We start from the raw sequence: 23809 nt of genomic DNA on the forward strand, positions 1-23809 counted from the left end.
TCAAGAAGTCCTGAATTCAAATCCAGCCTGAGACATTTACTAGCTGTGTAACCCTGAGCAAGTCACTGAACCTCAGGCTCTGCAACTGTAAAATAGAGATAACAGGAGCACCCACTGCTCAGGGTTGTTAAGAGGATCACATGAGACAATATTTTAAATCCCTTAGCAGAGTACCTGGCACATAGAAGGCACTTAATAATACCTGTGGGTTTTTTCCCCTTCCTCTCAGACAATAAGTTATAGAATAGATGCCAGTTTATGTTGATGAAGAGTTTCCTCACCAAGGAGCTCTTTGCACTACTCAATGCACAAGACCAGAGAAAAAAATGTCCCCAGTGCCTGGAAGTCCCTTGCATGTAGGAGAGACTTTATAAAATCTTTGCTTATTTCCTATTGCTGTGGTTTGTCCTTCCTTCTCAAAGAAGACCAGTGACATCAGGAGGTTGATGTCTTGACTTGCAAGTAAATTGGATTTAAGTGAGGCAGGGCTGTGCAAAGTCACAGGCCTCACTGTCTCCTTCCAAGCCCTCCGGGTGCCTGATTCATGGTGAGTTGACTAGGACAGAGGAGTGAATTAGTGGTTAGCTAAAAGATCACAGTTTTCCTCCTTGTCCTTCTTGCTAAAGGCAAGGAGGGAAGATCAATTAATTTGGAATGAAGTTCACCAGGCCAGTCATTCCCTGGATCCTCTCCCACATAACATCTGACAGGTGAGCCCTTCAGGCCATCCCTCCCCACCTCCACCCCATCACTTGCCATTTCTCTACCATACCCCAGAATATTTCATCACTTTCTAGAAGCCTAAAGATATCACTCTTCCTGCTAAGTGATAAAACATATAGGAAGCTGGACTTGGAATCAGGAAGGCCTGAGTTTAAATCTTGCCTCAGACATTAGCTGTGTGACCCTGGTCAAGTTAACCTCTGCCTCAGTTTCCTCAACTGTAAAATGGGGATAATAACAACACCTACTTCATAGGGTTGTTGTGAGGATCCAAGGAGATAGCATATGTAAACCATTTTGCAAACATATCAATGCTAGCCATTATTACTATTCTTATTCTTTTGGTAGGTGGGGTACCAATTGCCTTGGGACCTCCACTGAGAGGCCTTGGCAGAGGTAGACTAGAATCAATCAGTTCATCAATCAACAGGTACTTATCTATTAGACAGCTACTATGTGCCAGGTACTGTAGTAGGCACTGGTGATGCAAGGAAAAAAATGAAGCAAACCCTGTCTTCAAGCAGTTTACAGTCTACAGAAGGAAACAATTTCTGTGTATATAAATATGTACTGAATAAATAGAAAATAAATGCAAAAGAATTCTGGAACCTTAGAGATCACCTAGTCCAAGCCTTTCGTTTAACAAAAAAAATGAGGCCCAGAGAGGGCAAGTCACTTCCCCAAGTCAAACATGGAGTTAGAAGAGCTCCAGGTGTTCCCAGGCCTGGGAGTCAAGGCAGACTAGGGCTTGCTCAGTCAGCATTTCTCCCCTCTCCCAGTCTCAGTGGAATGCCCCCCTCCTAGGTCCCTCCTACTCCTGCTCTCCTGGGCTCAGCTCAGTTCAACATGTGCTGGGCCCAAGGCAATTCTGGACTCCACCTTCTTGGCAGGCACCCAAGCTGCTTCCCTCCCCCCAGTCCTTTTTGGACACCTTCAAACATGACTCAATCCACTCTCTTCTCCGGTTCTTACCTCCCAGTGTCTGCTTCGTCGCTGGGAGCTTAAAGCAAGAGACATCAAGGCAGAGGGACCCCCAGCTACAGATCTCTGACAGGACCGTGCCGGTGATGCTTTAGTCATAAAAACAATGCCCATCGATATAGCCACTGCAAAGCTAGATGGGAGCTGGGGGAGCACTGCTTACAGAAGCCCACAGGCACAGCCTCGATGATTAATCCCTGAGCCAGAGATTTTGTTGCCCTGTTGTCCATTTTCCCCTCCCCCACCTCATCTGAGACAGTGAAGGGGCCTATTGATGGGGGTGTGCAGAAAACATATGAGACAGCCAGGTCTACTGATGTCTGCTTCAAGCCTCAGAAGAGATTAAACTCCCCTCTCATCCTCCTTGGGACTGTACATTTAAGAGCTGGAAAGGACCTCATAGATTATTTAATTCCATATTGCCCCCTGCCCTCCCATTTCACAGATTAGGAAATTGAGTCCCAGAGAGGGGAATAAACTTGCCCCAAGTCACACAGGTAGTGCTAGAGATTTGAACTCAGTTCCTCTGACTCCAAATTCAGTACCCACCGTGCCAAACTGACTGACTCTCTTGTTTTATGTTCCTGTCAAATTTAGCCTTATACCTTCTATCAGTCTCTTTTTCTCTTCTTTTTATACCAACAAACACCCTGAAGGAAGATAACACTAAAATTAAAGTGAGTACCCTCTCTCCCTCTCTATCCCTTCTCTTCTTTTCTCCCTCTTGCTCTCTCCCTTCTGACTCAATACACATACATATATAGATGGGCACACATGTAAACAGATGACTACAGCTATAAGGTATGGCTCATTTTAAGTAAGCCTGATATACAAAATTTTCGACTTGAATAATCAATCAATGAACTATTAATTAATCAATAGTTGCTTTTATAGAACCTGGCACTTAACATTTAGGGAATTTTCAGAGTACAAGTACAAATATATTTGGGTTTTTTGTAACAAATGTGTTCCGGAAAAGCTATGTGTACACCTTCTTCTTACAAATATATTACATGCACCAAGGGAGTGCATTTAAAAGAATCCTAATGTATAGGGGCTATAAAGTGATCTGTCTCACACACATACACACACACACACACACACACACACACAAATAATTTTTTGTACATCTTCAGGTTTCAAGAGGTCTGTTTTGCTCACTACCCAGCTGTGACTTTTGACCTCCATTCTAATCAGTTTTGTCACCCTCTAGGGCTAGGATAAAAGTGGGGTGGCTCAGTGGATAGGGTGCTGAACCTGAAGTCAGGAAAATTCATATTCCTGAGTTCATCCTCATCTGACCTTGGACACGTACTAGTTGTGTGACCCTGGGCAAGTCACTTAACCTTACTTACTTCAGTTTTCTTGTCTATCAAATGAAGTGGAGAAGGAAATGGCAACCCTTTCCAGGATAAGAGTGATTAAGAATCAGATATAAATGAAAAACAATTGAAAAAAAAGGCTAAAAATGAAGAGTTTAACTTCAGGAGCTGTGAATGAGGAATCAAGGGATGTCCAGAAATGGAAGGCAGTCATGCTGTCCAAGGGGATAGAACTAGGGGAATTGATGGGAAAAGGGAGCTCGCAAAGCTGGAAAAGTGCTGAAAGCACTTCAGAAGGGAAAAAAAGTGAATTGCTAGGCAGAAGAGAAACAGGACCTGAACAGAAAAGCCAGGTGTCTACCTAGAGTAAAATCAACAAAGCAATGATGAGGGATGCTTCTAAATAAAAATATAGCACGGGGTGTCCCAAAAGTCTTAGTGCAAATTTAAAACTACACGAAGACTTTCAGGATACCCTGTAAATAATGGCAGACCTGGACTGGAATCCTGACACTGACACAACCAAAGCCAAACCAACTCTTTGAACCTCCATTTCCTCATCTATATGAAAGGGAAAATAAAGGCTACAGAATGTTCCTACCAGGTATCTATGATCCTATCAGGTCTTTTCTTTTGAGTGTCAAATGTGATCATCTAGCTATTAAAATTCCAAGCATTAAGGTACCAACAAATCAATTACGTATATGTATATGTGTATGTTTGTGTGTATCCATTTATCATTCTATGCATGTCATTCCGGATCTGTGACTTCGTTGATGCTGGGAGTTCCAAGTGAGGTAATCCTTCTACTAAGTCAGATCACCACTTTCTCTGAAATTTATAGTTTCAGAGAGTCTCTTGGGACATCCAGAGATTAAATGACTGACCTAGGGTCACATAATTAATGTGTCAGAGGCAACGCTTGAACTCAGGTCTTCCTGTGTCAGAAGTGAGCTCCCAATCTATGTTATGCTGCATTGTATTACTTTTACAAATGTACATTTTTAATGTCAGAAAAATTCCATTTTATTTTTTTGGAGGTAATTGGGGTTGTGACTTGCCTAGGATTATATGGTTAGTAAGTATCAGAGGCTGGATTTGAACTCAGGTCCTTTTGACTTCAGAGTCAGTGCTCTATACACTGCATTACCTAGCTGCCCCTAAAAAAACCCCTTACTTTAGCATGCCCATATAAGCATTTATTTTGTCCTAAGTCCAACTGGATGTGCTCATCGTAAAAGGATAAAAGCTTTCAGAGGATAATATTGCACATTGTTTTAAGAGGTGAAACTGTTGATTTTTTCTAATAATGGGGGAAAGATATAGTAGTTGTAACTGGAGTGGATATATAGAGATCTTTCAAGTGTTGTTGCTAAGTGGGGACAAGCACAAAGAGACACTTAGACAAGGAGAAATGTCACCAGATATCTTGTTCTTACCCTGCTGAGTCGGGTGATGCTGTCAAGCAGAGGTGTCTGAGGGTACCTAAGGAATGGGTTGGGGGATATTAGGGGCCGAGTAGGGACAGAGCTGGGAAGCAAAAAGAGAGTGTTGAATTCTTGCAAAAAGAGGGGAAAAAAGAGTTCGAGAAAGAGGAGGCTGGGTCAGAGTCACAGATCCCCAGAGTCTTGTGGCTTGGAAGACTGCCTCACAGTCAAAGTATCCAACACATTCATGCCAGACTAGTCTAAGTCACTTAGCTTGGCCCAAGTATTAAGCAGAAGTTATAGCCTTTGTGATTGGTTCTAGATAGGTAATACCTTTCCATTATGATACCTAGTCTTAAGGTGGTTCCAGACCTTAAGGGGACAAGACAGGGTATCCCATCCCTGTGTCAATGACATGGATGATTTCTTTGTATTTCTGAGATTACCAGTAAAAACTGCTACCCTGGACTCAGAAACAGAGGCAAACTGACAGGTTACCAGGGGGTTCCAGAGGGTGACCATAGAACTGTGTGTTTTTGTGAGTGTAACAATCTAACATCTGAACTAATTCTTCTGCTAACCCTGTGATATTATGCCTATTTTGTAGATGGGGAAAATGAGGCTAAATGAGGTTCAGTAACTTCTCTAGCATCACGTGGTTTGTAGGAACAGAGCCTGTCTACAGGTTCCCCCTCACTAATGATCTTCAAATGCTGGATGACTACTTGTTAGGTATGTGGTAGTGCAGGATTTTTCTTTGCTATGGGCTGGACTAGATGACTAACTCTGAAATTCTGGGATTCAAACTCAAGTCCTTTTGACTCCAAGTTCAATGCTCTTTATACTGACCCACCCTGTATGATAACGGATGGAAGATGAGCTTGTCTCCAGCTACACCAGAGGAGATAAAAGCAGTGCACCTTAGGGTATGACAGAAGCTATCCAAGTGAGGTCTTCAGAATAACATCTGAGTTGTAAAGTCTGGGAAGCATAAGGCAGATTCATAGGATCATAGGTCGACTCAGTGGTGGGGAAACCTGTGGCCTCGAGGCCATACGTGGCCCTCTTGGTCTTCAAGTGTAGTCCTTTGACCGGAATCCAAACTTCACAGCACAAATCCCCTTGATAAAAGGCTTAGTTCTATAAAACTTGGACTGAGTCAAAAGGCTGCACCCAAGGACCTAGGCCACATGTGGCCTCAAGGCCACAGGTTCCACACCCCTGAATTCTAGATCCAAAAGAAACCTGTGGGGTCATCTAGTCCAACTCCATCCTTTAAAATATGAAGAAACTGAGGTCTGTAGAGGTTAAGGGACTTGTCTAAGACCACACAGGTAGTGACAGAAGCAGGATAATTTATAGGGAACCCTTAGAAATCTCCAATCCTGATTATCTTTGAGATCGGGATGGATGTCTGCCTTTTTGAGGTGAGGCGCATGTGGTCCCACGTAGACATGGACTAAATGCCTTATGGAGTTCCTCCTATCTTTCAAACTCCGGTTTCCAGTCGGCTCCCTTTTCTCATTCTCCTCTAATTGGTGTTCCTCCATTATCCTTTCCCCCTGGACATTCTTTGCTTCAGAAGGTTAGCAGCTTTCTCCAACAAGGCCGAGTACGAGGATGTGTTAAAATCTCCCTCTTAAAACCAACCTCTCTCAACTCTTGGCTCTTTGCCATTGTCCTCCCCTCCCTTCTCACCGGAGCCCTTTCCCTTTTCTCACTCTGAGCTGTCACTTCCGCTCTGTATCTACCCCCTCCTTCTGTCAGTCTTTCCTTCCTTCCTGTTCTTTCGCCAGATGCAGAATCACAACACTGGACTAGGGATCACAAGACCATGATGCAGAATCTAAAGCCTGGCTCAGTCATACTCAGTAGCTATTGGGCATCCACATAACCTCTCTTAGTAGCAATCTAATTTTTTTCTTTTTTTGGTACCAGACCTGTGATTTCATCAAAGTAGGGAAGTCCTAGTGAGGAAACTCCTTCTAAGTAGATCAGTACTTGCCCAGGGTCACCTAGACAGTGTATATCAGAGATGAAACTTGACTCCATTGACTCTAACTACTATGCTATCCTGTCACTGTGAAAGTGGTTTAATTATACCTGTTCCATTGACCTCCACAATTATTATGAACCTCAAATGAAATCATACACAAGCATATCTTGTCTAATGTCATTAATTGATTTCTCTAAGACAGGCTAGTATGTTAAAAAATGTTGATGAGGGCAGTCAGTTTCATAGGAACAGTGTCATAAAGGTAACTAAATTACTGTAGAGATTTGTGACATTGGAATGAAGTTCAATTATGATATATTAATGGTATCATGAAATGATACTGGTCAAGGTAGCACTGGGTATGTCTGTATAAGAGGATGCTCTGTAATCTGGAAGGCACTGGCCAATGTAGGGTATCATGTTCTGTATTACTCATCTTTCTTCTCCCCTCTGTTTCTAAGCAACCTGAGCTCAACCTTTCTCAGCATCCCTAACCTGCTATGGACACTTCTGGCCTGCTGACCCTGCCCTTGCCAAAGCTTTTTGGGAGAATCTCTGTAAAGGGAAGTGCTCCGTAGTTAGCCTTGACTTTACCACTGCCCTGAGAAAATGTGTGACTTGGGATGAGTCACTTTCACTTTTCAAGGCCTCACCTACAAATCGAAGGTTTGGACAGGGTGACTTCTAGTTCCAAATCTATGACCATGTGCTGCCAGTTTTAATCTATGTTTATGTGGTTCTCTTCTCCCAGTAAATGAATGTCAAGGATGGAGGGAAAGAATTCTGCCTAAATATGAGTCCAAAAAGAAATAAGCCCCGTTTCCCACACATACATGAGCCCATGTCATTCAATCAGCCAAGAACAACACTGATACCCAAAACCAGGGATCAAACGCTTTTGTTCCAGACTGTTTTGTCCCTCTTCTTTATGTTAACCACTGACTCTGACCTGTCACTTCTCATTTCCTCTTAGTCTTTTCCTGTCCCCAGCCTCTCCTACACAACTCATCCCAATTCCTCAGGCTCCCTCAGACACCTCTGCCTGACACTGTCACCTCAGACTCAACTTGATGGGAACAGATTACCAGAAGGAGAGTCTCCTCTGCTCAAACACATTCAGATCTCCGTGCATGTGCACAGGGCTTTCTTGGCAATTGTACGTGTCTGTATATATGTATTTTGGTAACTGTGCTAGCCTGCCCTTGCACATTCTCTGTGTCTTGTCATTTCTATGGAAGTCTCCAATACTGCTGTCTAAGCCAATCTCAGGGCCACGCATCATGGAAGTGTGTGTGCCTCTGCAGGTGGAGGCAGGAACTAACAGGAGTGATGCTGGATCTTGTGGCTGCTCCCCATGGACACAGGCCAGAGGCTATGCAAGTCAGTGAACACATGTAGTGATGAACTTGGGAGAGAGACACAAAGAGTTCAGAATTATTCCAAGCAGTAGGATCCCTGGGTTGAGGGCAGCCCCTGATTCCTTCTACTCAGGGGCATGGGACCTTCATCTCTGAGATCATGTCCTTCCCTGTCTGGAAGAAACAACCTTTCAAACTCTTTGAAAAACCATCCTACCACCTGTGTTATATTTATTATACCACATTTGTATAGTCACTTGCAGTTTTCCAAAGCACATCCATTGCCTCATTGCACCTTCACAGTAACAGGTATTACTGTCCCCATTTTACAGATCAGGAACTGAGGCTAAGTGAAGTTAAAAACTTTCCTCAATAATACATAGCTGGAGCCAAGATAAGAAACCAAAGGTTCAGTGATCTTTCCATTGCATCAGAACACGACGGTTAAGCATGGCTTCTTCAGTTTGTCTCTCAGGACAGCCTGTGGATTCTGTAATTCTGTAAAGCTCACCAATCTTGCCAAAATCCAACTACTTTGTCCCCTTATATACCTTTAGGGAGACAGCCAAGCAGCTGGGGGAGGGCAGGAAGCAAGGAGGGCTGAGCAGCCATGGTACAGAGCAGGAAGCATCTATGTAGGTACCCATCAAACATCTGGTTAGTTTCCTTATGTACTTCTATGCCCTTTCCTCCCTCCTCCACCAAGCCATGTCACCCTGGTGCACTCTTTTCTTCCCTCCCAAGGTTCTGTACTACCAAGAGACTCCAAGGCAGTAGGCCTGCAGCAGCTGCCTACCTTGCGGTCCTCGTCCCTCTCCAGGCTGGAGCTGCTGCTGTCCACGGTGGTGGCACCACTGGAGGGCATCGTGGGCTATCTGAGAGGTGGGAGGCCGGCTGGGGAGGGGCGAGCTGGATTTGTTGGCTTTGGGTAATTTTTTTTAAACAAAATTTTAAACTTCAAAAAATAAAAAACCAAACCATACACATGCAAATCCACAAATCCCAGCGTCAAGCCCCTGGTAAGATGCAGTCCGTCTGTAGGATTGGGATCCAAGTGGCTCCACCTGCCAGAGGAGAGGCAGAGGGGTCAGCAGCGGATAGTGGGGTTTATCTGGATCCTAAATTATCCTGAAACCATCATTTGTTGCCTCCAGATTCACTATTGGATCCCAAGTTCCCTTTTCTAGCCCCGACTTTTCCTAACACTCACATTTGCTCACTCTCCTTCCAGCTCACTTTACACCCGTGACCTCATTTTACCCTTCTTCATCCCCTCCCCCATCCCCCAAGCCCAGGCAGGAAGTCCCCCTGACTTCCCTTCACAATGATTTTGGGGAAAATACTGACTATTCCACAAACACAGCTTTCCCTTCCACCTCCCCAGCTCCAAGAAGCTTCCTGCCTTTCAGGCATGCCAGTGTTGCCCTGCCCACCTGCCGCTCTGAGGCCATTGGCACTGTTCCCTGGGGCCTGTTGCTGTGGGCACAACCCAGGCAGCCTGCTTCCAGAGCCTTCCAGCTGCTGCACTTGCCTCCTCTCCTCTCTCCTGCTCTTTTCCTTTCCCCTCCCACACGGTGACAAATTCCACCCAAATCCAATTGCTATGGGGAATTCTTAAGATCCTTCTGCCCAGTTCCCTTCCCACTCCTCCCTCCCTTCCAGAGCCAGCTAAACCCCTCAATGGCTCTTTCTGACTTCTTTTCATCCTAGCCCCCTATCCGAACCCTTTCCCTTCTCAGGCCCATGCACTCATACACCTACCTACCTACCAACCCCCACACATACCCTCCATCAGCAACCCCTCTGGCAGCCTGCCTCCTGCCCCTCTGGAGGAAGTGAACCACAGTCACAGGATGTAACAAAGAGAATGCTATTTCACATAACCCACTCCAGAGGAGACCAGTCAGCAGCCAGGGCAGCCCCATGACAAGACCCAAAGTCGGGGCCTCATTGTGAGCATCTAAATGTACCTGATGAAGACTCAAGCACCTGGACCAATTTCCAAATTTACTCCATCTGCTCAAAGTCCATAGCACTGGGAAGGGACTAGGGAGACTAAGGCAGTAAGACAGACCTATGTGGATATCCAGGGAAAACTCCCCACCCAATCTCAGTCTACCCAGACTCAATCCTTTTGGGCTAAGAAACAAGACGTAGTCCGCCAGCCATGAAGGAACAAGAATTGAAGCAAAATATTAATCTTCTGATTTCCTTGTTTCCAGCTTCTACCACTACAATCCACCCATGTCATATGAGGACTCAGATGGCTACCCTGGGCCTGTCTACCCTCTACACCCCAACACATACACATATGCATGGATATTTGTACATTAACACTCTCATACACATATAGATACACAGAGGATTTTAGGGTCTCCTACTACTCCTAAGAGTTATAGGGTTATCCTAGTAGCTTTTGCCTAGGCAAAATCATAGCCTCCAATTGCACATGAAGTGGGGAAGCATTCCTACTGCTTTGACTCACTTTCCCTACCACACCGTGCACAGAACAGAAATGCAGCCTAATGGCATGGATTTGGGATGTGAACACCCGGGGTTTAACCTACCTCAGCCACCTAATAAAATCTGTGTGACTTTGGGCAAATGCCTTGACCTCTCTGAGCCTCTGTTTCCTCATGTGCAAAATCAAAGGTTGGACTAGACAACCTCTGAGATTCCTTCTAATTCTGTAATCCTGGGACCAGATGATCTGAGAGGTCCCACATTTCCCTAAATCTATTGTCCTCCCGCTCCATCTCAACAGCCAAGACAAGGGAGGAGGTGGGCGATGGTGGTGGGGCCTGGAGCTCTCACCTCTTTCACCAGAGCCTTCTAATGAAGAGTGAAGGAGAAATTACTCAGATAGAAAGAAGGAAAGTGGAAGCTACTGAAAGCCCTTGAGCAGGAAGTGAAGTTAGCCCCAGTATACACCCACACTCCCTCCCCCCAGTCTCCCTGTTCCGTTTTCTCTCCTATTCTGTATCTATCTCTGTCTTCTCTACCTCTTTTCTTGTGCTCCTCCTACCTAGAGTTTCAAGGAAAATCCAAAGCAATATCCCTTATATAAAACATTGTTTGGCCCCAGGGTTCACTCTTTTGTAAGGGGCTTCCCAGGGTCCATTCTCATAGGACCCGGTCAGCCCCAGAAGAGGCAGTTCACCCCCTGGGTGCTGGGAAGATATTTCACGTTTTGGGGTCTACATGAAAAAGAGAACAAGAGGATGAAATGCCATGTGATTCTGGTTTTCCATAATCAGAAACAAAGAAGAGATATAGGCACAGATGTGGGCAAGCCAAGAAGCAGAGGAATGGAGATCAGAACCCTGAAGACAAAGATGAAAAGTTCAAATACAAAGTAGAATCCTCCTAACTGGTCAGACCAACAGGAGGAGATCCCTTTTTTCAGAAATGACCTGTACTGGTCGGAAAAAAGTAATGGAAACAGGTGCTGTTAGGTTAGCTAGCTATGTGGTATGGTACTGAAGAGGTATGTTACTAAATCTTCATTAATTTTCAACACAGTTGCTTAAATCAACAATGCCCTCATCTTCCTTTCTCACCCATCCAGAAAGAATCATTTTGAATGGGGAACTTCCATATCTATCTAGAAGCCTATTTGAAGAGAACTGGAAACATGGCAAATGAGGAAAAGACTTCTTTTCTACCAAATAGGTTGGGGAAAGAGGACCAGGTCAGATCTGAAGGGAAAAAAACTTGGAGCCATTTAGAATATCTATAGGGTCAGAGATGGAAAAAGCCAACTAGTAGTTCAACAAGAGGCAATGTTAGATAGAATGTTAGATCAGGACTCAGGAAAACTGAGGTTAGAATCCTGGTTATGATACTTGGTAACTCTGTGACCATAAGTAAATTACTTTTTCTCTCTGAGACTATTTTCTGATCTGCAAAATAGAAATAAAACCTATAATGTAATACCTCTGTCTTACAGAGTTATTGTGAGGTAAGATTATTCTGAGATAATCTCCATAAGGCAATTTGGAAATTCTAAAGTTACTATTATTGTTGACGATGATCATGATGAGGATGATAAGGATGAGGAGAAGAAGAAGGAGGAAGAGAGGGAGAAGGAGAAGAAAGAGAAGAACAAGAACAAGGAGAAGAAGGAAAATAAGAAGAAAGAGAAGAAGGAGAAGAGAAGAAGAAAAGAAAGGAAGGAAGGAAAGAAAGGAATGAAGGAAGGAAGGAAAAGAAGGAAGGAAGGAAGGAAGGAAGGAAGGAAGGAAGGAAGGAAGGAAAGAAAGGCTCTTCTGAACAAGCTGTAACCTAGCCTTTGCTCGAAGGCCTAAGGTAGTCCTCTTCAGGTACCAAATGGCTAGCCTTCTGGAGCTCCACACCTCCGAGGGCTCCCTCTCCCTCATCACTGGGCCCTATAGAGCTCATTACTTGCAATGTCCTTTCCCTTTCCCTCTGTCTCAGAGAGGCAGGCTCCATTCCCCAAAGGATATTCAACAGAAGCTTTTCTTTCTCTTCAGTTCCTCCATTAAGTATCCTTCTCTCTCTTACCTCCTTCTCAGCCAAGCCTGATCCAGAAAAGAGATAAGCCAACATAAATTGTCTCTTAGTAAAGGAAAACATCTACAAGAAGAGGGCTGGCTTTGGAGTCAGAGGGCTTTGAGTTTCATATTCCTCATCTGTCTGGCACTTACTATCTGTGTGACCTTGGGCAAGTTAGTCTACCTCTCTGGGGCTCAGTTTCCAAAAATGAAAAATGGGCAGGTTGAATCATGATTCTCCTTTCATGCACAAGAAGTGAGGGGTGATGATGATGGAGATAGAGAACAGTAAATGATTCCAAAGCAGAAGTATCAGACGTGGTAGTGAAATGAAGAAGTAAGGAAGAAATTGTGAGAACTAACAGCTAAAAGAAACTATGAGAGCTGTGAAGGACACTTGTCCTCCTCTCCCTCCTCCTCTCCTGCACCATCAAGCCTTAGGCTTTGACTTGGCTCTCTCCTTTCCAGTTTCTGGCAGCAGCATCTGAAGAGACTGGCTGCAAAGCCTCATGCTCTTAGTTTAAAATATTTCTATCTTTTGTGGCTGTTACTCTAAAGGACCTCTCTGGCACCTTGGATGCAGGTCACTTAATGATCCTTGGCCTCAAAGAAACAGTGCCCTTCCATCATCACTATCCTAATCCTCCTTTATGCCCTTTCATGAAGGCATACAAGGTTTCACCCTCATCTTTGTTAGAGCTAGAGAATTTCTGATGCTCATTTCTGCCTCCCAGAACCCCTCTGTTCCTTTAAGCTTCAGCTCAAATTCTCCTTCCTTTAAGGCCTTTCCTTATCCTACCCTACTCCCATTGTTTGTATTCCTGCCCATATCACTGAATATTCTGTATGTATGTAGCTGTGAACATGTTATATCCCACCCTCACAGTAGAATGTAAGTTCCTGGAAGGCAGAGACTGTTTAGTTTTTGTATTCTGGTATATAGTAGGCGCTTAATTAATGTTTGGTGATTGACTATCTGATCCTCAACATCTTTATTAACTGGAGTACCACTGTGACTCAAGCCACCAGTCCAATCAATACCAGTGCTACTTTACTTGTCCCCAAGTCTTTGCTACAGATCACCATTGACCCCAAAATGAGTCCTACCATCACTACTAACATTGCATCAATGCCAAAGAAACCCATGGAAACACAAATCCCCTCATTATCCAAGAAGAGTACTGGCAAAAACCTTAATGTCAGAATAGAGTTGCCCAACACCATAATCGCTTACATCATAGTTCAAACAAAAATAGTACCTTTGGCAAATTTCTTCATATTTCCTGGCCCTCCATTTCTTTCTAAAAATGATGAGGTTGGACTAAATGAGTTCTAAGGTTCCTTCCAGCTTTAAATCTATGATCCTATGATGACAGGTGCTGCTAGGTGGTACAGTGGATAGAATGCTAGGTCTCCAGTCAGGAAGACCCAAGTTCAAATCAGTTTCAGACACTTACTGTGTGACCCTGGGCAAGTCATGTAACTCTGCCTCAGTTTCCTCATCTGTAAAATGAGTTGGAGAAGGAAATGGCAAACCACTCCAATATCTTTGCCAAGAAAACCCCAAATGAGTCACAGAGTCTGGTACAACTGAAACAACTAAATAACAGCCACAACAAAACTTCCTAACCTCTACGTCTTAGAACCTCTACTTTCCTTCAAAGTTTCTCTTACATGAAATCCTTCCTGATTCTCTCTAGCTGCGGGGCTCTTTTCACAATAAAAAGCATTTATATTTATTTTGCATATATTTTGCTTTTATGTGTATATGTTTTTGTCATGCAATAAAATAAGCTCCTGGAAGGTAGAGGTTCATTTTGTTTTTTCTTTGCATTTCCGGTGCCTAGCACAACGACCGATATAGGGTGAGCATTTCATAAATGCTGTCAACGGATTGATACTCTGATCATTGTTAATAGCCTCAATACAACAATAACACTAGCAGTAGCCAATGACAACATGCCACTTTAGTTAGCACCTAGCAATACTAAGGTCCCTAACTATATCATTGATATCACCCATCCTAACTACATAACACTATCCACCTCCTTGGTCTTAGATTCACCCATCTTAGAGTAATAAAACTTAGGACCCCATTCTCACCACCACCATGTGATCCCTACCAAAAACAGCTCCAAATGTATTAGCTAGTCAAATGCACCTTTCCTATCTCTACTATCAAATTCAACACCAGTCCTCTTGACATAAAAACAAACTTCATTACTGGAAAAATTGGGAACCATATCATTCTCCCCTTCCCCCTCAAAAAAGATTTCGCCCTCATTTTTGTTAGGGCTATAGAATGTTTGTCTCATTCATGTCAACAGGTCTTAACCTGACCATAATTATCAATTATCTCTAATCAGAATATTCACATCTAAAACAATGCATCACCACCCCTATTCCACCCCTCTTTTCAAATCCCATCCACCCTTCCATACTCATCCTAAGTCCCAACTACTTCATGAAAATCTTGCATTTCTTGGAAGTCCCAAATCTCATATTTTCTGTATCACATAGGCTGGCAAGTTAACTAATTTCCAAGCACTTATCTTATTTCCCCTAGTAAGTTAAAAGCTCCTTGAGAGCAGGAACCACATCTAATATTTTGCTTTTATTCACCATAGTGCTGGACTTGTTGAGTGGTTGATTATCTTGCAACTGGGCACTGATCAAGGACAAAAACAAAGTTTTTAAATAGTCCTGCCTTTCTAGCAAGACACTCTGCCTACACAGGGAAGGCTAGGCATTTAGCTCTTAACAATAAAATAAGGGTGTCCTCTTCAATTGGATGGGTAATAGCATCAAACTGATCCCATGTCCTAGACAATTTTTAGTGCACCATACAATTCATTGTGTTAAGAAAAGAAAAATTAATAATCACTCAGTAAAGATCCATTTACTCTAGAACCCATGAAATTGGCTTTCTTTCTCCACATTCATGAGGTAGAATAGGTCTCTTTAGAACAGCGGTTCTTCACCTGGCATCCATGTATCCCCAAAAGATAACAGATTTCAAGGGACCTATGAATTTGAGCAGGAAAAAAAATCATACCCTTGCTAAAATATAATCAGTTTCCTTATGTAATCCTTTTGCATTTTATTTTATGCATTTAAAAGTATTATTCTGAGAAGGGACCTCTAAGCTTTGCCAGATTGCCCAAGTAGTCCACAGCATACGCAAAAGATTTAGACCAAGTTTCTTGGGTAACTCCTGCCCAAACTGTTTAAGATAGACCAAAATGCCAATAGAATATTATTATAGGTGGGGTTTTACATAAGTATGGAAAGATGTATGGGGTTTGAAAAGAAGGGTTGAATAGAGGTGGTGGGGCACTGTTGCTTTGGATGTGAATAATCTGATCAGTGCTTATTGATACTTATGGTCAAGTTAAGGCTATTGACATAAATGAGGAAAACATTCTACAAAGATGCAGGTGAAATCTTTTTGGGGGTGGGGATGGTGTTCCCAATTTTGCCAACAATGAAGTTTGTTTTTATGTTTTTTAGTATCACTAAAGTCTGTAGTGCTCCTCTCTAGATATTCCTAGTTCCATTAAGGGTCTCTGGCAATATTCCATCTGTGAGCACACCATGGTCTCTTCCCGATAATGCCACCAAACACACAACAGGACAGGTTTTCTGTTTCCTTTCCCAAGGTCTACTGGGAAATATACAAGGGACTACTGTCTTCATGGAAAAGCCTACAATGGCTCCTGCGTTGACCCCTTTCCCTGATCATAACTAACAACTCAGAGATCGCAGCATCTTAGATCTTGAGCAGGAAAGGACTGAAGAGCCCTCAGTTCAAGTCCTTCATATTATAAATGAGGAAACTGACCCAGATAAAACAGCTAACCCCGTCAATCTATTGTCAATTGACAATTTGGTGATTATAGCCTTCTAATTTCATGATGGATGTCAGGAAGGGGCCCCAGAATCAACTCCAGAGGATGAGATTTTTTAATAAATTCACCAAGGGTGACACTGGGCCAGAGATAATAGCCTTCAGCTAAACTTCCTCCTTGACCTCAGGGGATGTTAAAACAAGTTGACTCAGCTTGTAGCAAGGGTTCTTAACCTTTTTTGATGTCATGGACCTTTGTCTGGGAAAACCTATGGACCCCAGAAGAAAGTTTTTAAAGGCATAACATGAAATACAAAAGATTACAAAGATAACTAATTATATCAAAATACAGTTATTAAAATATTTTTGAAAAAAAATACGTTATGGGCCCCAGGTTAAGAACTCTTGCACTATATAGAAGGGAGAAGAAGCTCTTATTAGACCTGATAGATCCTTTGCTAGAGTCAAGTCCTGCATGATTAGATGAATATAGTCCTAAGCACCAAGAAGGTGCTCAAAAAAGCTAAGGGAGGTCAATAAATGTGGCCCGGAGAAGAAGGGGTAAGTTTGTTGCCAGGTTCTCCCCCTCTCCACTGCTCAGGGTTATGCTCTGTAACATAAAGCTGCTTTATAGTGACCCTGAGCCTGGAGAGGGGATGTGTATATTTTGTGGGCAGAGAGGTATGTGGACTGAAAACCAGCCATGGAGTCAGCAAACTTGAGTTCAAATCCCAGATCTGACATCTACTACCTGTGTGATCCTGGGCAAATCACTTCACCTGGGTCTCAATTTCCTCATTTGTAAAATAGGGACAATAACGCTTGTTGTTCAGTCATTTTTTTAGTCATGTCCACCTCTTTGTGACCCCATTTGGGGTCTTCTTAGCAGACCTACTGGAGTGGTTTGTCACTTCTTTCTCCAGCTCATTTTACTGATGAGGAAACTGAGGCAAACAGGGTTAAGTGACTTGCCCAGGATCACACAGCTAGTAAGGGCCTGAGGCTGGATTTGAACTCAGGAAGCTGAGTCTTCCTGACTTCAGGCCCCAGGTTCTATCCACTTCAAAGATGGAGCAGGGTTCTATCCACAGGAGCAGGTGGCCACATGTGATCTTTTAGGTCCTTGGGTGCAAAGACTGAGTCCAAGTTTTACAGAACAAACCCTTTTATTAAGGGGATTTGTTCTGTGAAGTTTGGATCCAGTCAAAAGCCTGCAGGTTCCCCACCCCTGCTGGGTCTTTCTGGCTTTAAGGTCAGATCTTTGTTTATAACTACACAACTCACAAGGCCTCTTATGTTTGGGGTGGTAGGTGAGGCTTTGTAAGTCTTTATGCACTACATATTATTATTCTCAGGGGTGAGGGTGACAAACATGTTTATCCCCTCTGGAATCTTATTGGAGGATAATACAGTGGTTAGAGCATTGGATTTGGAGTTAGAGAACCAGGGCTCCAATCTCACAAGTCACTTTATCTCCATGGGCCTCAGTTTCCTCATCAGTGAAACAAAGGGGTTGACTGTATCCCAGGGAGGCAAAAAGAGGGAGAGAAGTAGAAAATTTGGAACTCAAAATTAAAAAAAATTGAATGTTAAAAATTGTCTTTACATTTAAATAAAAAAATTGTCTAAGGAAAATAATCTTTTTTTTTTTTTAAAGAAAGTGGATGAATTAAAGTTTTTAGCTCTAAGTCTATCCCATGATATAATTCAGGCTTTAAGGAACAGACAAGGAATGGCATGGGGAAAGAAGGCATGAATGGGTTGCAATTTGTATTGTGGGAGGGGATGCCCACCTCAATTAGATCCTGGATTCATCAAAGTAGAGTGGAAGTTTTCTCTGACTAGAGCCTTCAGACTAACCATCCCTCTCCCCTCCAGGGCTGCAGGTCCTTGTCACAACCTCTCCCAACCCCTAGAGTTCATCAATATCTCTATCAGTGTGACCTTGTCCTGACCTCCTCCATCATGCCTCACAATAAAAACTGCTAAAGATGGGTCCAAAGTCACCTAAACTATGGTTTCTCCTCATCAGCTGGGCTAGTGCCATTAAGGCTCCCTAATCTAATCTGTTCCAGAATCATGCCCAGCTCTTGTCACAGTCCTTGCTTGAGCTTTTGGCATCACCCTTCTCAGAATCACCATAGTTTGCCCACAAACAGCCTCTCGTTTTGTTAAACAAGCAAACAAAAACATGGGAGTCATTTTTTTTTGCCAGGAATTAATAGGAATCCCTCTTCTCCCATCAAGGGCCAACACAACACCACTTATCAAAGACCTTCTAGGACTAAAGAACAGGTACTTTTATGAAGTTGAAGCTATCAGGGAACATAATGGGTCCATCAAGACCCCAGCTGAGTGGAATTTTTATTACACCAGCCTTAGGGCATGGGAGGAACTTTGATGGATTGACTTAGTTATGACCATAGGATCATAGAAGCAGAGTGGGAAGAGATTAGTGGCAATCTTGTCCAATCATGCTTCCCATTTTACAGATAAAGACTTGCCTGACATCAAACAACTGGCAAAGAACCAAGATAGGAATCTAGATCTTCTGATTCTAAATTCAGGGCCCTACCTACTGAATACCCTGACCCTCAATCTGGCTTCCACAGAACATTTCAGAGAGTATGGTGTGCAATATCTGTAGCTGTGCAATAATGAAGATTTTCAGTGCCATTTAGTTGAGTGACCACCAATATATCACTTCCCCTCTTTGGGTTTCAGTTTTCTTATCTATACATTAAGGTCATTTCTAGTTCTGTGACTATATTTGTAGGAGAGTTCTCTTCAGTGACGCCCGTCCCACCCACCCTCTCTTTTGTGTCCTGAGGATGACTTCTGTGTCCTCAAGTGACTTCAGGGTACTCCTATCCAGCTGCCATATCACCCATCAATTGGAATTGCAGAATCATAAAAGATTAGGACATAGTAAGTTGGTAGCAAAGCCAAGATTAAACACAGGACACTTTGCTCTCAGGCCTGTGGCTTCCCCCTCTCCCCAACCCCCCTCCCAGGATCAGAGTGAGGGTGACAGTGGTCCCAACATTGTTATATGAATGTGATCATATATAGAAAGTAATCTTCAAAGCACCATATACAAATGTCAATTTATAGGATTTTAATTATATAATTCTTCTTCACAGGAGTCTACATACAAGCCAACTCCTGAGACAGAGTCCATGGAGGACTTCTTGTCCCTGGGTGCCTTCAGTGATCTTTGCCAGAATATAGGCTAAGCACCTTGTATCCTCCCCTCACCCTTACCCCAGATCCCTCCACCAAACAAGTAGGGCCCCAGAGATCTTTCTTCCATAGTGAGTCTACCTTGCTGGTCTTGAGCAGGGAGATCACATTCCTCAGAGCCTAGGGATAAGAGTCAAAATGGTATAGGGGAAAGATTTTAATTTGGAATTAGAGGTCCTGGGTTCAAAGCTCTGCCCTGCCCCAGACCCCCCATGTGACCTTGGGCAAATCACTTCATTTCTCTGGGCCTCAGTTTTCTCATTTCAAGAACAGGAAGGAATACCTGAGAGTTTCTAGTCCAACCCCTTCTTTTACAGATGAGGAAACAGGGGGAGGTGGGGGTGGGGGGGAGGAAGGGAATGGGGAGGGGTCTGACTATAAACATTCTAACTCTAAATCTATGATTGTGCCACTGCCTGCCCATGACTGTCCTTTGGCATGGTTATTTCTTATGACTTTTCCCTTATAAACTCTCCCTTTTTCAACATCATTTATTCTACCTTCTAAACTCTAATGCTACTGATACCACAACTTCCATTGCTCATATTTCAGGGAATAAGGCTACCTGCAAGGGGTCATACAGCTTTTGTGGTCACCAATACAGCCCAGGTGTGTGATATCATCTATACCAGTGAGGGGCAAAACCGCACAGCTTACACAAGACGTACTGAACATAAACAGGTACAACTAGAAAGAACTGGAACCAGCCCTCGGCAAGATGGAGCAATCATCCAAAAGTCTGATTCTGGGGCCTCTAGCTTCACCTTCCTGAGCCTCTTTTGTCCTGTCTCAGTCTATGTTGCCCATTCCCCAGAAGCACCTTGGCCCATATACCCTTTAACCCTCTTTACCATCAAAACAGGAGAGAATTTTTAAGAGCAGTCAAGGACACTGTCTTCTCCAGCTTCCTCCCCCAAATTAACCAGTTGTCAAATCTTGTCAATTGTACCACCCTCATATTCCCTGCCACCCAACTCCCTCAGCCACCCTAGTTCAGGCACTCATCACTTTTTGCCTGGGTTATTACAACAGCCTCCTAATTGGTCTCCTGACTCAAGTCTCTCCTCTCTCTATCCCCTGGAGAAGGTGAGATCTAGAGTGTGCCCAGCAGTGACTGACGCCTAGAGAGCCTCTTGGAGGGAACCATGGGGATGGAGAGCTGAATGTCCCATGGTCATAACCCAGACTGAACACAGATCTACTTATCTTCAAGGCCCCTCTCTCTCCATCTCCTCATCCTCACTTCCCTTCCAGAGGCCAATTAGGGTCCCTGTTTTCTAACCCTAATCCCATGCTTCTCACATATCCCAGAATGTTCACATGCTAGGAAACCAGAGCCCACTGTGCTCCCTTCCTTCCCCTCCACCCCATCTCACATCTGCTTCTTTCTCATCCCACCTATACAATGTGGTGACTACATTGTTTCATACTCTTTCATCCCCAGAACACCATCCATACTTCCTGGGCTCTGAGTTTTCATCTGGCAAACAACGCAGGGATGGGAATAGGCAACAGCTGGATGCACCATTCCAGGACCCCTCAGGTGTGAGAAGGGGATATAGGAGAGGCTTAGGGCTGTTAGGACATAAAGCAAGCACAAGAAACCTTACTCCTGGGCCATTGGTTCAAGGAAATAGGGAATGAAGCATAATGTAGTTGTTAGAGAGTCATTTAACATAAAAAAAACCCCAAACCATAAGTTGGGCTATCTCCTCTTTAGAGTTATTTAGCTCAAACTCTAAAAAAGGTGAGACAGAGGCCCAGAGGAACTAAGTGACTTTTCCAAACCCACACAGCAAGTAAAAAGCACAGGAAGGACTAGAACCCAGGTCTTCTAATGCCTGATTCACTGTTTACTTTCCTGTGCGTGTATAAGAATTAAAGGGTATATCATAGCAAGTAATGCTATCTCGTCTAATGCTGACTATAGACACCGGAGAACTAGCAAAGTGAGAAAAGAAAAATTGTAAAATCTTGGCTTTGACTGTGAAACAATATTACTAATCATTGTCACTGATGTGAAATGCTCTCCATTTGTGTCTAATTACCAGGCAACAAAATAGTAGTTATGGATAGCATTCAATATGTACAGGATTAGCTGTCTTGTTTTATTAGATTAGGACAGGAAATTCTGCTCATGTACACTCAGCCCCTATAGTTCACTGCTCATGGAACATGGCTGTCTGTGCACAACTTTTTAAAAATCAGGGATCACTGCTCTCCTTCCATCCAGACACTTGTAGCAGGAGAGTTTCCTCCGTAGAGCCAATATCTTGCTGCCAAGAATGATGCCCTCCACCACCACTGTGGTAACAACCACCAAAGGAGGGAAGATCACACCAAGGGATCAAAAACAGAAAAATTCAAGTCACATGCATATTGGCCAAAATGTCACAGCATCTCTTTGCACATGGGCATACTCAGTAAATTTCTCTGGATGGTACATCTTGTCAATGCAAAATCTTCCCCTTCACTTTCCTGAATCCTAGCATCCTAGCTCTGCTGAAGAGGGCACAGAAGTGTGCATGCGTGCATATGTGTGTGTGTGTGTGTGTGTGTGTGTGTATGTGTGTGTGTGTGAGAGAGAGAGAGAGAGAGAGAGAGAGAGACAGAGAGGGAGAGAGAGAGAGAGAGCTCAAAGGTTTTGGAAAAGATACTAGGCTTAGAATCAGTGGCCTTGAATTCAAATTCAGATTTCACCATTTACTACCTGTTCTAATTTGGGCAAATCACTTATCCTCCTTAAGCCTCCATTTCCTTTTCTGTCAAATGAAAGGATTGGACTGGAATACTCTAAAGGTACCTTCCAGTTTTCTATCTCTGTTTCTATGGTTCATCTGATCCAACTTATACCTGACCAAGAATCTCCTCTTCTTAAATTCCCTATTGATTGGCACCACCATCAACAATCAGTCAGCAGGAATTTATCTTCATCTTCCTATGTGCCAGGGGTAGCAGCTAGGTGGTGCATTAGATAGAGTACCAAGCCTGGAGTCAGGAAGACTCCTCTTTCTCTGTTCAAATATGGCCTCAGACATTTACTAACTATGTAACCTTGAGCAAGTCACCTGTTTGCCTCAGTTTCCTCATCTGTAAAATGAGCTGGAGAAGGACATGACAAATCACTCCAGTGTCTTGGCCAAGAAAACCCTAAATGGGGTAGCAAAGAGTCATACATGACTAAAAAACAACTGAGCGATGTGTCTGGAACTGAGCTGGCAAAGACTAACTTGGTCCCTAAGTAGCTTACTAATATAATCTAAATATCCTTCCACTCCTCCAAGTTCACAGCCTCAAAATCATTCATAGCTCTTCATCCTCCCTCATTCAGTTTCCCCACCACAAAAAATCAATCACTTGCACAGTCTTGCCAGTTCTACCACCATCTCTCACATCTGTTCCCCTCTCCGTTCACACAACCACATGGCTAGCTCAGGCTCTGGCCATCTCTTGTCAGAACTACAACAACAGCCTCTTAACTGGTCTGACTCCTTGAATTTTTCCGTGTTCCAATTCATCCTCTGGACAGCTGCCAAAGCACAGACCTGACCTCACTGCCCTGCTTAAGAAGCTCTAGTGATTCTCTATCACCTCTAAGATAAAAAACAAAACCTCTCCGTAGGACATTCAAAAAGCTCTTGATCGTCTGACTCAGCTCCTCTTTCCAGGCTTTTTACACATTACACCCCTTCATGCACTCTACAACCAGACTAGCTTTCTTGCTGTTTCTTCACGTACTACATTCTATATCCTATCTTGGGGCCTTTTCCTGGGCTTTTCTCATTCCTGGAATGCTTTCCCTCCTTATCCTTGTCTCTTATAATCCCTAGGTTCCTTCTAGGCTCAGCTACATGAAGTTTTTCTTGCTAGTGCTTCCCACCATGAAATTACTTTGTCTTTACTCTGTGTGTATATGTATGTATGTGTGTGTGTATGTATATATGCACACCTATATATTATATATACACACACACACACACACACATATACATATACATAGCCACACACACACACTCACATATATATATACGTACACATATATACATATACATAGCCACACACATATATTATTCTTCAGTCATTTCAGTCATGTTCAACTCTGTGACCCTATTTGGGGTTTTCTTAGTAAAGAAACTGGAGTAGTTTGCCATTTCCTTTTCTAGCTCATTTTACAGATGAGCAAACTGAGGCAAACAGGGTTAAGTGACTTGCCCAAGGTCACATAACTACTAAGTGTCTGAGGCTGGATTTGAATTCAGTTCTTCCTGACTGTAGGCCCAGTGCTCTATCCACTGAGCCACCTAGTTGTCCCTGAATATATTTTATATCTACTTATATATGTATAGAGTGTTTTCCCTCGAACATGATGTAAGGTCCTTGGGGGGAGGGAGTGTTACG

At 43.3% G+C, this 23809-nt stretch overlaps 1 protein-coding gene across 6 annotated transcripts in view; it reads right to left on the reverse strand.

Moving 5' to 3' along the window:
- The window catches only part of DNMT3A (DNA methyltransferase 3 alpha), a 182075-nt gene that overhangs the window by 140892 nt on the left and 17374 nt on the right, over positions 1-23809 (reverse strand). For 5 of the 6 annotated variants that reach the window (XM_072633886.1, XM_072633887.1, XM_072633889.1 and 2 more), the window contains exon 2: positions 8604-8871. The exons of the other annotated variant lie outside the window; for it this stretch is intronic. In XM_072633886.1, coding sequence (XP_072489987.1) covers positions 8604-8672 — 69 coding nt within the window. In that variant the 5' untranslated portion in view covers positions 8673-8871. The remainder of the gene's footprint in view (positions 1-8603; positions 8872-23809) is intronic. 6 annotated transcript variants of the gene reach the window in all.

This window comes from Notamacropus eugenii, chromosome 1 (genome assembly GCF_028372415.1).
Source record: "Notamacropus eugenii isolate mMacEug1 chromosome 1, mMacEug1.pri_v2, whole genome shotgun sequence".
Lineage (NCBI taxonomy): Eukaryota > Metazoa > Chordata > Mammalia > Diprotodontia > Macropodidae > Notamacropus > Notamacropus eugenii.